Raw genomic sequence first — 17495 nt, forward strand, 5'->3', positions numbered from 1 at the left:
AAAGGATTTAGACCAGCACTGAAAGACTGCAGTGTTAGGAAATGGAAAACACATTAGAAATGTGTGTTAACCCTAACTGGAAAACCTAAGCAACTCATTTTACTTCCAGCTAACAAAACTTTTGAAAGAACTTGTGCTGCTTTACTTTCACATATCTACATTTGCACCTCCACCTTACGGCTTTGGATAAGGCTTCAAGTTTGATTCAGCATAAGGGTGAAGTGAGGCAATGTTCTAGGTGTTTGTATGCTGGATTTTGCCTTGTTTTGTAAGAGCTATAGAATTTTCTGTCTGAAGATTCTCAGTTCACTTTTATCTTCTCATCTCTAATTACATTTATTATATTCCAGAAGACTAGAAATAAACTGAATTCTATGCTAACCTGAAACTTAAGAGCACAGGATGTGGATTATGGCAGAAGATTTGTTTAGGTTTGATCTAAGGTAGATCAAAACCAAACAAAATCTGTGGGGCCTAATGTCGTGGTTTAAACCCAGCCAGACAGCTTGTTCACTCACTTCCCCCACTTCTTGCCCTCCCCCTACTCCCGGAGGGACAGAGAGGAGAATCGAAAAGAATGCAACTCCCATGGGTTAAGATAAGAACAGTTTAGTAACTAAGGTATAACACAAATCACTACTGCTACCACCAATAATAACAATGATAAAGGAAATAACAAGGGAAGAGAATACAAGACCTCACCACCAGCCGACCAATAACTCGCCCCCCCCCCAGCCCGACCAAGCACCGACCGATACCTCCTCCAACCCTGCAGTCTCCCAGCCCTTCCGGGTAACTCACAGTTACCTCCCGGGCATGACGTGCTGTGGTATGGAATACCTCTTTGGCTAGTTTGGGTCAGGTGTCCTGTCTCTGCTTCCTCCTGGCTTCACCTCCTCCCTGGCAGAGCATGAGGCTCACAAAGTCCTTGTCCAAACCAAAACATCACTGTTATCAGCTCTGTTCCCAGGCCAAAAGTCAAAACACAGCACTGCACCAGCTACCAAGGAGAAAAATGACTGCTACTGCTGAACCCAGGACACCTAAGAAATTAGTCTACTAATCCCAAAATTACCACATGCACTCCAGATCTTTTCTCCTGAACTAGTGCTAAAACATCTTGACCTAGAAGAAACTGTCTGGGTTTATATCATTCTTTCACTCCCTTGCAGTTTCCTGTAGGTCAGTGAGCTCTCTACCAACCTCTCTGGTCCGGTGTGGCCCAGGAAATTACAAATATTTTCAGCTGTGTCAGGCTCTGCATCTGTAAGTTAGGAGGTTCAAAGGGAAGTTTAATTGGCACTAATCCTCATCTCCACTTTTGCTCACCTCCTCCTCTTTTCTCACTAAGCCTTCCCACCTCAAAGCCACAGAAGCTTTACAATTTTTCTTATAAAAATATATATATTTAACCCTTTGGCAATCTCTTAATGCCCTTTTATTAAATCCCTTAACTCCTTTTATTAACTCCAGGGTAATTAAAATTATTATAAACCTTTCTTGAGTGATTATACCCTTTAATCACAGTGCATATTTGCTGAGATGTAGGCAACATTTGTGGTATATCAAATATAAAAATACTTTGGGCAAAGATGTTTAATAGTAATTTTTAAAACTATGATCTTGATTAAGGAGGTTTAGGGCATTAAAAATCATATCTACATGTGGTCACAATGAAACACTGAAGAAGTTCAAATACACGCATACAATGGCACAGTTATAATCAGGTTTCTCAATTTCTTTCAACTCCACCTCCTCAGCTGACGTAATCTGTCATAATGCCATTGACTCCTAAGGTGCTACACTACTTTATATCAGCTCAGTTTACTGGGGAACCAGATCAAATGTACAAGTAAAATCCCTTCTTGGGTCATTGTTCCCCAGACAATGAAATAAAAATCAAGGACTTTTCTTCTGGAGTGAGCTTGGATCTCCTGTCTGGGACTCCAAAACTGTGAACTCATCCCATCAGCAGCAATAGTAAGGTGAATGCATCCCCCTGAAAATACATATGGTCAGATGTTGCTGCAGTATGATTGTGCACAAAGTAAGTAAATTTAGGAACCCCTGTCCAGTGTAGAATATAAATATGCACTGAACTTTTATCTTGAGACTTGGGGTTTAATTGGAACATTATTAGTTAGAACTTCCCACTCCAAAAGTATGCTTCATTTTCAGGTGCATAGGTCATCAAACAGGTCCAAGTGATAGGAAGTCAGTCTTCAGTAGTTACTAATCTTTTCTTCAACTATTGGAGAGTCATTTAATCTCTGTGTTCCTTTTATTTCTTCATGCCTGTTAATATACAGCTTGATTTTCAGTTGATACTTCTAAGACCAAGCTCTCAAGTGTTCAAAAGCTGAGTCTTCTTTGAGGGAAATACAGAAGTGATAATACATGCATGATAATTATCCCCATGCTATACTACAGGCTTGGGGAAGAGTGGCTGGAAAGCTGCTCAGCAGAAAATGACCTGGGCATGCTGATTGATAGCCAGCTGAACATAAGCCAGCTTCTGCCCAGGCAGCCAAGAAAGCCAACAACATCCTGGGCCATATAAGAAACAGCGTACCCAGCAGGGTCAAGGAAGTTATCATCCCCCTGTACTCAGCACTGGTAAGGCCACACCTCAAATACTGTGTTGAGTTCTGGGCCCCTCACTACAAGACAGACATTGAGGTGCTGGAGAGGCTCCAGAAAAGGGCAACAGAGCTGGTGAAGGGTCTTGAAAATGAGACTTATAAGGAACAGCTGAGAGAACTGGGGTTGTTTAGTTTGAGAAGAGAAGGCTCAAGGGGGACCTTATCACTTGGTACAACTATCTGAAAGGAGGCTGTAGTGAGGTGGGGGTCGGTCTCTTCTCCCAAGTAATAAGTGATAGGACAAGAGGTAATGGCCTCAAGCTGTGCTGGGGGAGGTTTAGATTGGATATTAGGAAAAATTTCTTCACAGAGAAAGTAATTAGGCATTGGAACGAGCTGCCCAGGAAAGTGGTGACATCACCATCCCTGGAAGTGTTAAAATGTAGATGAGGCCCTCAGTGATACGGCTTAGTGGTGGTCTTGGGATAATCGTTGGACTTGATGATTTTAAAGGTCTTTTCCAACCGAGCTGATTCTACGATTATATGATTATAGGCCAAAGACATTCTTATAAAGTTGTAGAATGACATGGATCAGTATAGAAAGTATTTGTTTACTCTGACACTTGCTACTAGACTGATGCCTGAAATTTCAAAATTAAAGAGATCTGATAAGAAATAAACTAGGTATCCAAGATTTTTTTAATTGCCTTTTTATTAATAGTGAGGAAAAACATTAATTTTTTAATCAGTTGAATAGATGGCTTACTGTGCGTTACTGTTGACCACTCTGAATTGCTATTTATTTTCACTGGTGCTTACATGATTAAAGCATCCAATCACTGTGTATTGTCAACACCAGCAGCAGAAAATAAAGGTATGATTTTCTTTACCAAAGGAGTTCATAGTAACTTAACTGTTGCTAGCTTAATAGTGAATGCATATGCTTAAATTACTCCAGAAAATAATGTTCAGTCTTTAAAATGTACTACTGACAAAAGTGAAACGATATTATTTAGCAGCATTATTCTATTTTATTCTAATTGCATGCTTGTGTTTTCATAGCCTTTCAGAAACAAATGTCAGTAAGAAATTAAGAACTCAAAATTGAGAAAATATAAAATACAGCAGAACTTAACTTGGCATTTTTAAAGTTTTCATTTAGAAGTCTTGGAAAGTCTTGAGTTCCTACTTCATACACTCCTACTGAAGGCAACAGACCTATAGCCACTCAGAAAACATTCATCAGCTCACAGAATGGGAACCTGTATTTTAGACTTAAATACATTGTGACATAATATAACTGTTAGAAAAGGTGAAACTGCAAAGCAAAAAAGATTTGACTTATTTAAGTGTTTGAATGAAAAGAGGAATTGACATAGGGTGACATAAAACAATTACTGCAGACCCCAGGAACTGTGAAAAGAAATAAGTGTTTTTTAAAAAACAGAAAGATAAAGTTATAAGGACTACTGGAGTAAGGTTATAGAAAAAAAGTGAAGGGAAACACTGAAATACTTTGAACTATAAAAGGTCCAACAACAAGCTGTAAAAGTTAATAGTAGTTTTTCTGAATGTTCATCTACTTTGTTTTTCTTCTGGCTTTTTTTTTTTTGTTGTTCTGTTTTGGTTTGTTTGTTTTTTGTTTTTTTGTTTTTTGTTTTTTTTACATTGAAAAGAATGTGATATGTGCTATCATTTAATTTACTTTAAAATGTCAGTATATCGATATCTGAAATGTATTAACATGCCCTATAAATGAACTTTGTACAGGTGTCAGAAGGAGAAAATAAGGGCCTGCCCACCATGCAATATCATAACACAAAAGATGTTTTAGGAAATTTTATCAGTAATGCAAGGAATTTTCTGGCAATGATGAATATTGGTATACAGTATACATTGACCAGTATACAAGGCATGTGAGAGGATAGACAATGTCCAAAGATGATAAAGTTATGGAAATGCTGCTATAGAGGACCAAAACCAAAAAAAGATGAGTGTTGCAGAAAAGATGACCTAGATGGAACTGGGTTTAAGATTACTTGACTAGTTCAAGAAAAAACTTTAAGATGTTTAAGTCAAATAAAATGAGTGGAAGTCAGGACTAGTAGGACTCAACTTGTAACAATGCACTGAAATCTGAAGTTAGGTGTTAATGTATAGGTGTTTACGTGTTCACTATATACCTAGACTTCCTTTTATAGCCAATAGAGAGCTAACAGATACAGTGAACTGCACCTAAAGAAACAATACAGTTCATCCTAAAATAGATATCTACACTGAAATCACTCTTCAACCCTCCACAGACTATAACAGCACTTAGATATCAAGCTTTCAGTTAGATATCTACAAACTCATTGCAGGGGGATTGGACTGGATGACCTTTGAAGGCCCCTTCCAACCCAAGCTATTGTGTGATTCTATCAAACAGACATCCAGATTCAGGTGTCTTAAGCTGACCCCCACATTAGACATCTACAGTGTTGGTCACCTAAGGCTTCTCTATAAGTAACACAGAAAAATTAGTATTTCTAGGGTGAGATTAATTTGTGTTATTTTAATATTTATTTAAGGATGAAATTAACTGTGCACAAAAAAATACCTGCTTTCTTTATTGACTAAAAAGAGTTGGTATCTGGTCAGATGAATCCCCCTTGCCTTCTGCATGGCTACTTAGCTGAGGCACACAAAAGGAAAGACAAGAATAAAACAGATCAGCTTAAAAATGATTAAAGGCTGAAGAAAGATGATAGAAATTATTGAAGTACATTACATCATTGCATAGCTTCATTAGCAGCATTAAGGTATGTTTGAAAGAAGTGTTCATAAATATATGGGTTCACTATGGTATGTCCTGTGTTATTTGTAATCTATGTACCTCTTCCACTAATGCAAGAAATAATACAATGGAACTGAAGCACACTGTGGTTTAACCAGGCTTGTTTGGCTAGAAGTAGAGCTTTTAGAGAAATGTTTCTAATCATAATTATTGAGGATGTAACTCCAGAATGGTGCCTGCGAAACACAACTAATGATTGTAGGAAAAAATTAGAAAAAAAAAAAAAAAGCCTTCAGAAACACTGTTTACAATACATTTTTGATTAACAGAATACTAGATAAAACTGAGCATGTCTCTTAGATTTTGTTTTACACAGGAATTTGCTCTTACTTAAGAGTACATGTAATTCCAAAGGAATCAACCAACCACATTCCCAGCAGGTCAAGGGAGGTGATTCTCCATCTGTACTCTGCTCTTGTGCACCCCACCTGGAGTACTGCATACAGTTCTGGTGTCCCCAGCATGAGAAGGATGTGGACCTGTTTGACAAGGTCATGAAGATGATCCAGGAGACCTTACAGCAGCCTTCCAATACCTAAAGGAAGCCTACAGGAAATCTGGAGAGGGACATTTTACAAGACATGTAGTGGTAGGACAAGGGTGAATGGCTTAAAACTGAAAGAGGGGAGATTTAGACTAGCTGTTAGGAAGTTCTTCACTGTGAGGCTGGTGAGCCACTGGAACAGGTTGCTCAGGGAAGTTGTGGATGTTCCATCCCTGGAAGTGTCAAGGTCAGGCTGGATTGGGCTTTGAGCAACCTGGTCTAGAATCATAGAACATTTAGTGTTGGAAAGGATCTTAAGATCATCTAGTGGCAACACCCCTGCAATGGGCAGGGACACCTCCCACTAAACCATGACACCCAATGCTCTGTCCAACCTGGCCTTGAAAACTTCCAGGGATGGAGCATTCACAACATCCTTGGGCAACCTGTTCCAGCGCCTCACCACCTTCACAGTAAACAACATAAGAGATCAGTAACAAATAGGCCATAATTTAGTTGTAAATCAGATAAATTTTAAGTCTGATAAATGTACACACGCATCATGGAGTTAAAAAATACTTGGAATCAATAGTATTTACTTTGTAGGTGCATTTTTTTTTTAATTTCTGAATTATTTAGGCATGTCATATTAAGATCATAAATATGGGAAACAAAATATCTTTGTTTGCTTTTTATTCAAAGGACCAAGTGGACAGTCTTATGACTTGCTCTGTTAAAATATACACTTAGCTTTATTTAGCCAGGTTCATGAATCAACACACACGGAATCCCTTGTGTGCATGCAGCACGTATGTTGATCTATACATACAGCATAAGTACAAGGAATCTTCACAGCTCAGAGATCAGGAATTCATTTTATCTTCTCTGAGCTGACTGTTGCTCAAATATACATCTAATTAATCACACTGACAAAAGGTAGGACCACAAAGCTGGATGAGAATCACAGATCTGCAGGCAGGGGAAATTGTCACATCATGCAACCCAACAGCAAAATGCAAGTTCTGCTGTGGCCAAGCCTCCTTGCAGGGTCAGCACAAACAGATGGGCAGCTAAAACTAGTATGGTAGCAGACTGGAAACAGTAGCCCAGCAGAAATGAAAGCTTGCAGGGGCTCTCATTTCAGGCAGTTGCTCAGGCCAGTTGCTCCATTGCTTACCAGTTGTAGCCAGAAGTGCTGGGGCGAAAACCGCCGTCCCAGCCCTAACATCAGTTTCTCTTCCATGTTTTTCACCACTAATTTCTTGTGAGGTACCTGTAAGTGCTGCATTTCTCCTGTTTCTACAGCAATCCCGGCTTATTTTAAAGGGGTCCTTGTGACACCACATAGCCCTTTAACTTCGATGTGTTTGGGCTCCTGAGAGAAGAGCCACCACATGTGGTTTAGGCATAGAGGGGAAAAGAAGGAGGAAGAGAAAAAAGGAAAGAGGAAATGGACACAAGGAAAATAAAGGAACCCAGGTATAAATCATGAAGCATTTGCTGAGAGTGTGATAACATCGTACCCTAATGGTACATTAGAAAGTCATTAAATTCCTGATCTCACACTTAAAACTTTAAACAAAATTAAATCTTCTGATTTAAATCAGTCACAAGCTAGGAAATGCAGGCTTAAGAATGGGATCCTTTTAAAGGCATTTTATTCAAGTTTGGTTTATCAGTATACTTACGAGGAGCAAATGTGCCCTCTGCAAATTATTCACATCATGAAATCCCAAGTAGTCCTGCCAAGACCTGGTGATAAGTTGCTATAACAGCAGCTTGGGGTTTGAGAAAAGCACTTTCCTTCACACTCATGGCAACAGGTGACCTAGTGGTAATGACATCATTAACACATTTCACCTTTTTAAGCTCTCCCTCTGGTGTTTTACTTATACTAGTTTATGGAGGAATCATTTCATTTTGGTGTTTCAGGTCTCTTGTGTTCTTAGTGGTATGTTTAAGAAAATAAACAGAAAAGTGGAAGGATACCATCTTCTGGGATATATGATTTGGAAGGAAACCATCTGATTCCATTAGCAGATTCAGTCTTTTAAGAAGAACTTGGGAATTTTTATAACAGACCAGATAAGATTGCAATCAATCTATTTCAGTTTTCCCTTCAGGAACTGGTAATACCCACTTTTTAATAAGAAGTTATTGGGTACTTGCCACATTTTTAACAGGTTCTCCAGACAGATGTTTGCTTTTCTTATGCAAATGTAGGTATTTATATTAAAAAAAAAAAAAGAAAAAAAAAAGAAAAAAGTGTCCCATTTCCTTATTTGACTGAGTCCCATGGATTCTTCATATGCATGCACAAGGACCCTTTGGTACTGTTGTGGCTATGTGGCTATGTCTCTATGTCCTTTTCTATGGACACTTTAGGGTACTGATTCTTCAGAAAATATTACTAAATGAGTTGTTTACCTCTTCTTTTCAAAAGCTATCATTCCTACATGTCTGTTCTTTTATGATGTAAATACAAAAGAATCTGTTTAACAATGGTAACAATAACTTCCTACAACTGAGATTTTTGTTTACAAAAACATTTGTCCTTGATAACTTGCTCCCTACAGCAACAACATGAAAATAAAGCTATTAACTCCTGAAAGTTATTTAAAAAAAAAAAAAAAAAAAAAAAGAAAACCCCAAGTGAGTGGTAGCAGAGCCTATAGCAGCAAACTGTACAGTATGTGGGAGCATTTCTGAACCCAAGGCGGCCAGATTCCATCTCCATTGGCAGCAGCTGGATGTTTATCACTGAATTCAAAAGCATCAGGCCACCGCTCCCAGACTGAAAGAGGCTTTTAGATGGGATTTGTGATGAATATCCAAACAAACCTGAGTATTTGACACCTTTGTTATACTTGAACACTACAACAATACAAACCAGAACTGGGTTGTCTCCAGAAGAGAAAGAAGTAATTGCTGTCTTCAACTACCGAATGGGAGGTCAGAGAAGATGGGAGACAGACTTCAGGGAGGTTAAACACAAGACGGGAGGCAACGGACAGGGGTTGGAACAAGGGAAATTCCAAACAGCTAGTAGGAAAATTTGTGTCGGTCACGGCAGTCAAAAAATGAAATTTGTCCGAGGCGGCTGTGGAATCTCTACCGTTGGGGATGATCAAACCTTGGCTGTATATGGCCCAGAGCAACCTGATCTGAGCCAGGGAAGGGAAACGAATCTGTTCATTTTTGCTTTTCTTCTTCGATAACTTATGTGACTTGTATCTTGTTTGAAAACAGCACAACAGTGCAACAAAACTTGCTAATAAAATGGGGTTTAAAAATATTTTTGTTGTTATAGCTAGTAAAATTAAATGTACCCTGTGATTGTCCACACCAATTATCTCTGCTTAGGTCTTGTGTTCTACTGTGTTTTTTTTTTTTTACTGTACTGGGAAAGTAGAAGCAGCAAGATCAAGTCCACATCAAAGGAATGAAACCAAAAATTCTATTTATGGTATGATTGTGGTCCTCAAGTCTGAATTTAGATTATTCAGAAGAAAATTAACTCTATCCCAGCCAAAATCAGGACAAAGCTACTAAGTCTATTCTAATCAGTTCTTCACATGGCATAAACTTGTGTAGGCCTAGCTGAATTAAAATGGTGTTACACCAATTTGCGCATGTCAAGGATCTGGATTTATTGCACTGATATAGCAGTAAGTGCAATTCTGTGTTCTTGGTACAGAAGCTGGCTGGAGCCCATGAACACACAGGTTACAGGTCCACCACGAAGCTACTGGAGGGCAGACATATGGCACATTCACTGCTACGGTGGTTTTGCCCACTCTTGCTATTTCCAAGGCAAATAAGAGATGTTCTGTACCTCCATCACCAGGCAACCTACTTCCTTTGTGGCTGAAGTAGGAGCAGATGTTCCAAGCTAGCTCCTTGCAAGCTGATCTTTAAACTAATTACTGGCCATTTGGTCATTAATCCATACTTTTTCAGGTTCAGTGTGGCAAAAAGACAGTATCAGAAATACCTTTACAGACTAGAAAATAAAACAAATCCTTGGTCTCCAGGAGCTTAACAAGATGAGCAAATGTTTCCCACTGGCATGTCTTGCTCTGGTCACAGCAAATTCCATCACACCTCTTGAGAGGCAACTACCTGCTAAGTTTCATTGTTCTTTTGACACATGCTTCATAGTTCTGCATCTTCCCTGGGATTTTTAGTTTTACTAACTTAGACCAGGTAGTAATAAACAGGACCTTCAGTACAAACAAGAACATTAATTCTCCTATGCAATGATGGACTGCTTTAAAGATAAACCTTTTATAATGCAAGTAAGAACCACTGAAGATCCTTGTTTACTACAAATATTTTGGTTTTTGCACTGTATCAAGTGTACCTCCATCATTTTCTTCTCCACCTCTCTACAACACTGAGGACAGTCCCTTACAGCAGAAGGATGCTAGCCATGTTTTGGATCCCTCTCTGCATACAGCAAATAATCCAGAAGTCTTCACAAGATACAGGAGTCTTTCCATTGGCTGTGATATGTTCAGTCCTCTGGGATTATCCTGACATCACAAGAGCCACCAAGTATGAAGAAACATCAAAATCATTCTTACGACAACTACTTTATAATCAGAAATGGGAATGTCCTGCCTAGCTGACTTTTTCATAGAGCATAATCTATAGTTGGAGAGTTTAAGTGCCCAGGATAAGGGACCACGTTTTTGTATTTCATGAACATTGCAAAGTTAAAGACTTTATTTAGAAGAACTTCATTTAAAAGAAAAATAGTAAATGGCACATCATGTAATTGCTATTTATTTTCATAAACATGAGGTATTTCAAAGTGCTATAAGATGCAGCACTAAATGTACATCGTTGGAAGAAATTAAACACAGAACTTTGCAGTTACCCAGTTCTATGCACCAAACATTAACAAATACATTAACTGGAAGAAACAGGCTAGGAAAAGGCATATATAGTAAATTTCTTTACAAAAGTTTCTTAGTTCAAAAAAGTGATAAAGTAATATCTACTCAAAACTTTCACAACTCATTTTCATACGAAAATATAAGTATCAAATTTAGTTATGTATCAGCATCATACTAAAGTATACAGGCAATGTAAGAATTAGTACAGTACATAACAGAGATTAACAATATATTTGTATACAAAAACATGCTCCTCAAACATTGAGGTATTACAGTACTTAGGTATGAACTTCCAGTCTAATACTGGCAGCAAAAGCCACCTCTCATAACCCAAGACATGTACAAAAGGCAAGTGTGTAGATGGTATTTACAGAAAATTCCCACAGGGGCACAAAATGGCAACCCCTAAAGTAACATCTGTTAGAACATAAGCACCATAAAACTTAGGAATGAACATTTTAAAACTCAACTAGATGTCATCAGCAGCTCCAAATGCTCACAACAATTAAAAAAAAAAAATCCCCACCATCTACAGTTCTTAAGAGGAAAAACAAAGGCAGTCCGTTGTTGTTTGGTAGTCTTGCAATAAACTCCTTGCAAGAACATCCATTTGCTCCGTACCCGGATAATATAGTTTGTCGATTACTTCAGGGACTGGATTGAAAGTAAAACCAACATTCTTAACGTCAAAAAACACAATTTTTTTTTTTTTTAAAGAATCAAAAATGTGCAAAGTGGCAATGACTGTCCTGGTCAGCCAAAACAGAAAAAACAGTTTAGCAAGTCCGCTTGTATTCTATTTTCTTTAGTAATTGTTCTTGTCTGGCTCGCAATTTTTCCTTTTCTAGCAATAACTTCTGCTCCTCTGCCTGAAGGGAATGAACGTATTCAGTGGCTTTTTTCAAGATCACAACTTTTGCAGCTTTCTCATTTTTAACCAGTTCTGGAACATGGTCCCTTAGTGTGAGGAAGCTTGACCTTAGATCATTACGCCGCTGCCGCTCCAGGATGTTATGGTTGCGTCGACGTTCGCTATCCTCTGAATCAGAGTTTCGAGGACTTGAACTCTTAGACTTTGGTGGGATTGTGGGTTTTACTGGACGGGGCACCTCAGTTTTTAACTTTTTCTGTGGTGGAGCCTCTTCACTGTCCATGTATGGAGAAGGAGCAGCATAATTATGCTGCTGGTGAATTGGTGCGCAACGCTTTAAAATCAGTTCATTCTGCTGTGTCCTGACTGATGGAAAAGTGGTATTTTTAGGACGCACTGTGATAGTAAGGGTGGTAACAGCCTTGTTGGAGGAGGAGCGTCTTTTCTCCACTGTCACAACATCTATTTCTTCTTCTTCATCCTCTTCCTCCTCATCTTCATCATCTTTTGGTAATGGAAAATAAACGTTATTTCTCACAGAAAATACTCCAAACAAGTATCAACCCAGATGTATTTATTGACAAAGTATGTACAGTAAAAGGAGGAATGCAATAACTGATGGCAAAACTAGGGCGTGCCTACCATCTGTAGTCAGATATAGATCTGGTGAAGTATGTAATATACATGAATGACTGAAAAACAGTGTTTTCCACAAGTTTATCATGAACACTTTGATTCAGTCGAAGTGGAGCTACCACCCACATAATTACAGTAGCAGAAAAGAGATTTTAGGCAGAATGTATGTATTTCGGATGGACTTGTACAGCTGTGGTACAAAAGGCATGCCCTGTGCCACAACACAGCCCCTGCTTGCTAGTAAAGCAGCCGGAAAAAGAAACAATCGCTGGGTTTGTTCTGAGGCAGAAGGTGAAGCTGCTCCAGCCGGGGACCCTTTAAGCCGGCGCTTGGTGCACTGCCAAGAAGACAGCTGTTGGAAGTGCTTCCTCACCAAAAGCTGTCAAACCCAACATTAAAGGGACAGTAGGCTTTGAAACCGGTACGATCACCAAGCTTATGGAGATATGGTCATACAGACCAGCTGATCCACACACACGAAAACGCGTTTCAGCCCAAGTGGGCTTCTCCGCAGACACGCACACGAGATATGTGGGGCATTTTAGCATCTGTCAATGGAAGCATTAATGTCTCACTAGCCTCTTCCAGACTTCCCAAATCCCTCCTAAAGGCACACACGTCCCCCGGGTGACAGTGGCAGCCCGCTCTGATTAACAGCCCCGACACCGCCGCTGTGCTGGTGCGGGGCTGGCTACCACAAGGAGCAAGAGGAGGCACGGCATCCCCACGGCGCTGCTGCCGCCAGGTCAGGGGCGCGGCATCCGCCCGCCAGGCCCCGCCGCTGCCGCCTCTCCTGCTGCCGCCTGCCGGCCGCCCCGCCCGGCCCGGCCCTTCACGAAGGTGCCGCCGGCGGGGACCGAATCGGGGCGCAGCCCGGAGGCAGCGCCACCACTCCCACCCCTCCCCTCTCCGCCCCTGCCGCGTACGGGAGCGCTTACCCGAATCGCTGAGTGTGTCGTCCCCGGAGCTGCTGCTGGCTCGGCTGTCCCCGGCGGGGCGCGGAGGGCGGCCGCTCCGCGGAGTCCCGCCACCCACCGCTACCGCCGCGGCGCGGCCTACCGCCGCCTCCCGCTTGTTGACGGGGAAGGGGAAGACCACGGCGGGGTCCACGCACTCGGGCACGGTGCCTCCTAGCTCCGCGCGGCCGCTGGCGGTGGCGGCGGGGCTGCCCGTAGCTGCGGCCCCTGGGGGAGGCGGCGGGGCGGCGGCAGCAGCGGCGGGCGCCTTGCCTTGCAGCTTCTCGCTAACTGCCCGCTCCAGCTTCTCGCGGGCGGAGAAGCCGCTCCACATGCAGTCCTGGATGATGATGGAGTTGAGGTTGTTGGTCACACCGAGGCCCGTCTCGAAGAAGTCCCCGCCGTCCGAGCTGCCCCACAGGTCGGCCTCGGGGGGCAGCAGAAGCAGCTCGGACGCCCAGTCCAGGGGGTCGGCGGGACGGCAGCCACCCAGGGCCGCCCCTCCCCACGGCCCCGGGCCCCCCCCGGGGGGTTGCTCCTGGAGCCCGGCCCGGCTGGGAGACAGCGGAGGGGTGGGCAGCAGTTCAAACTTCTTCCAGATGTCCTCCCCGGGGGGAGCGGAGTCCGGCCCGCACAAATAAAAATCATCTTCGTCCGGGTAGAAACAGGGCTGCAAAGAGTCGAACTCGAGGTCTGGGTTTTTACTGACCATTCCTGGCATTACGGGTCTCTCTTTGCTGATCCTTGGGTCGGGCAATAGTTTCAGAGACAGGTTTTATGGGTATTTCCAAAGGGAAGAAGAGAGGTTCTCCCAAGATCTGAAACTAAACCAAAAATACAAAAGTACAAAAAATTAAACCACGAAGGAAAAGACAGACATGAATGCGACTCCCTCTTAACCGAAGGGAAAAAAAATATCCCGTCATTAACAGCAAGAAAGGGGGAGCCTTTTGCAAGTTGAGTTAAAACCGCCTCTCACACACCTTTCCTCCCGGTTTAAGACACTCGGAGCAGGGCAGTCAGGGAGCACTCCCGCAAGCGGGGCTTCCCGACACTCCGTCAGGCCGCATGCCCGGCTGCGGGGAACCGCGGGGTACGGCGGGGTGCGGAGCACCTCCGGGCTTCCTGCCGCGCATAGCACTCGCCTGCTCTCCCCGAATTGCTGCAGACGCTCAGAACGGCGGAGTAACTGCAGGCAGATGCGAGGCTTTGATACCGTAATCTCTCCAGAGAGCTCTTTTAATATGCCAACTAAAGTGGAGGAAGTTTCCTCCTTTTGTCGTCTGCGGAGCGGTGCAAAGGGGAGAGGGAAGGATGCAAAAAAGGGGGCGGAGGGGCTCTTTGCAACTTCGCAAATCGCCGGTTCATTCACTCAAAGCGAGCCAGAGCAATCCGCACAAAACACAAGGCGGGGGGGGGGGGGGGGGGGGGGGGGGGGGGAGAGGAGGAGGGGAAATCCAGCAGCAACAGAAATTATCAACCTTATGTAATAATCTCACGCACAAAAATGCATTAAAACCAGCCTGGAGCCACCAACAAAGCCTCCTGAATTGCTAAGAAGGTACGGGAAGTTTTTCTGCCCCTTTTCCCTGTGCAAGCCAAGAGCAGCGGGAAGGCTGCAAGGACAGCAACTTTGAGCGTTCTGCCGCTCCGTGCACTAGCAGCTCACGCATAGCCCCAGCTCTCTAGCCCCCTCGCCGCCCCTGCACACACGCTGCTTACCCTTACCTCGGCCGGACCCCCCTCGCTAGCTACGGCCGCTCAACCACAGCTCCATTCCTCCTCTGAGACCTCAGTTGCATCAGACATTAAAAAAATAAAAATGACTGAAAGTCCGAAAAAGACATTCAGCGTCTCCCTTCCGCTCGGTTACGGTACAGCAAACAGAAAGGGCTCTGCTGGGTTAGCAACAGCTGACGGTGAACCGGAGACCAAAAACGGGAGGGGAAAAAAAAAAAAAAATCCATTAAAAGCCTTATGATGAAATGCACAGAAACCAGCCCGGCTCAGCTGCGCTCCCTGCCCCGCCCCCTGAGCGCCGCCAGTTATTGTACATTTTTCTACTCGGGAAATACATTAAACCGGTTAAAATGCAAAGCAGTAAAGAGGCACCTACAAAACAGAGGCGATCTCAGCGCGACAGCTCCAAAACAAAACACGAATATTCTCCAGGATTTTCTTCTGCTCACTGAACGCCCCATTCGCGCGCCGCAGTGCCCCTGCGCCTCCTTCCCCTTCCCATCCTCCCCAGTCCGGCAACTCGAACGCGATAGGGAATTGTATTTATTTGATTAGGGTTTTTGTCCTGCAGCCCATACCCTGCAGCTTCCTCTTCTTACCTCCTTGGTGATGGTGGTGGGTGTTGCAAAGGGGGGAGGAGTGGCAGGGGGGAGGGGAGAGGGGAGGAAAAAAAATAATTAAAAAAAATAAATAAAAAAAAGCGCAGATGATCTTGTATGTTACACTTTCCTGAGCGTCAGCCTGCCCGGCCCCCGTGGCTGGCCCAAGCCTCCGCATTCACCCCGTGCTTGCAGAGAGATGACTGTCCCTGCCGCGCTTTGAAGCTGCTGGATATTATTAACCCCCCAAAAAAGCATTAAAAATAAATAAATAAAAAGGGGGAAAAAAATAAAGCTGACACACCCGGGGACGGGAGCATTAAAAAAACCCAGTGCCCAGCGAGCGCGGCTAACCCCACCCCCTAATTTCCATACAAGCAGGGAGGTGCCTGGCATTTGGCGCCAAAAGCCCCATTCGCTCTTTATTCTCGGCGATCACAGCGAAGTCCCGCTCCCAGTGCAAACCCGCCCGGCCCGGGGCGGGGAGAAGAGAGGGGACGGGACGGGACAGGACGGGAGGGCGCCCACCCGCCTGCCAGAGGGGGCCGGGGCCAGCCTCCGACCCGCGGAGCCCGCCGCGGCCGCGCTCCCTTTGTGTCACCCCCACCCCGCGCCGACCCTGCCCCTGGGCCTGGGGGTAAACGTTCCCTCTAGGAGAGCGGTGACCCCGCGGCCACCATCTCCCGCGGAAACACTCGGGGCAATAAAAACATAAAAATGATAAAAAAAGAGGGATAAAGGAAGTGGCCGGGCGAGAGAGTCGCTTCCACTCGGGGCTTTGTAAATAAATAACCCTGCAGCCGTCGCTTTCCCTCAGGCGAGCGGGCTTGCACGCCGTGCCCAAGCGCCCCCCCGTTCCCCCCTCTCCGCCGCCCGGCACGGCACGGCACAGCGCGGCCCGTCCCGCGGCACAGCACAGCCACACTGCGGGGCTCCGCTGTTCCGCTGCCGATGGCGACACCTTGCGGAGGGCCGGCGGGAGCGGCGCTCTCCCGGCGCCCCCACGCATCCCCCCGGCGGCGGGGCACCCACCGCTCTCTCGCCTCCTTTCCCCGCCGCGGCGGGGTCGGTCGCGGAACGCGACAGAACGGGACGGGAGTGCGACGCTGTCCTCGGCGGTGCGTGGCGGCGGGTGCGATCCCGATCCCGATCAGGGCGCCGCGCGGGGCGGTGCCTACTCGCTCATAGGCTGCAGGTTGAGGCGGGGACTTGGGCGTCGCTCGCAGGAAAGCTAGTAGCGGCGGGCCGCCGCTTTGTGTGCGGCGGAGGGGTTGTTGCGGGTGGGGTGCCGCCTTTTGGCCTGCCTCGGCCGGCGGTGGGGGCGAGCCTGCGGCCTTCGAAATTGGTGGCCTTGAAAGGCACGACCGGTGGTAGCGTTAGAAGAGGGGGAAGTGCCTCCCGAGAGGGGGCAATAAGCCCTCAGGGCAGCAGGGGTAGTCTGAAGGCCCGTTCCCCTCGTCCCTTCGCGGGGTTTTGGGCCGGCTGTGCCGGAAAGCCATGCTTCTCACATGTGGTGATCCCCCATCGCCTCCATGTCACACCTGGGTGGCCAAAATGTGGAGGTTCCTCCAGCTTTACAGTGTCCTGAGGTGGCCTCGGTGCCTGGTGTGGTCCTGATGCTGGCTGGTGTCTACGGCAGCAGCGGCACTCGGCTGGGCACTTCGGAGCAGGCTGGCTTGTGGCATGAGGCTGCTGGAGGCAGTAGTTGGCCTCCCTATGCAGACTGTGGGGGTTGGGCTGGCTTACCAAATGAGACAACTGGTTTGAAATCGCCTTAGCCAAGGTAGTGAGCTTCTGCTAGACTGCTCCCGCAGCTTGCTCCTGCCTACCGGCATGGAGGTAACTGGTTGCAGTTTTGCTGAGGAGCGGGAAAGGGACCTGGAAGGCA

The 17495-nt window shown here is 44.9% G+C and overlaps 1 protein-coding gene across 5 annotated transcripts; it reads right to left on the reverse strand.

The window, feature by feature from the left end:
* Positions 1–10676: 10676 nt before the first annotated feature.
* Positions 10677–16705, reverse strand: MYCN (MYCN proto-oncogene, bHLH transcription factor). Of its 5 annotated transcripts, none has more exons than XM_057431854.1 (3): positions 16640–16705; positions 13251–14092; positions 10677–12180 (listed from the first exon to the last, which is right to left on the reverse strand). In XM_057431854.1, exons 2-3 carry the CDS (start codon positions 13987–13989, stop codon positions 11582–11584), a joined length of 1338 nt encoding a protein of 445 aa, XP_057287837.1. In that variant the 5' UTR covers positions 13990–14092; positions 16640–16705; the 3' UTR covers positions 10677–11581. The 5 variants fall into 5 exon arrangements, with proteins under 5 accessions (XP_057287837.1, XP_057287838.1, XP_057287836.1 ...); XM_057431855.1 differs by lacking the exon at positions 16640–16705 and adding an exon at positions 15608–15664; XM_057431853.1 differs by lacking the exon at positions 16640–16705 and adding an exon at positions 15385–15601.
* Between the last annotated feature and the right edge of the window lie 790 nt (positions 16706–17495).

This window comes from Pezoporus wallicus, unplaced genomic scaffold, assembly GCF_028554395.1.
Source record: "Pezoporus wallicus isolate ANWC-B61680 ecotype Strahan unplaced genomic scaffold, APGP_CSIRO_Pwel_v1 contig_161, whole genome shotgun sequence".
Taxonomy (NCBI): Eukaryota; Metazoa; Chordata; class Aves; order Psittaciformes; family Psittacidae; genus Pezoporus; species Pezoporus wallicus.

Excerpts from the sequence above, each read along its gene's own strand:
- MYCN (XM_057431854.1), bottom strand. The coding sequence starts at position 13,989 with ATGCCAGGAATGGTCAGTAAAAACCCAGACCTCGAGTTCGACTCTTTG. Across the intron at positions 12,181-13,250 it reads CGACACACTCAGCGATTCGG|ATGATGAAGATGAGGAGGAA; the intron begins GTAAGCGCTCCC and ends CATTACCAAAAG.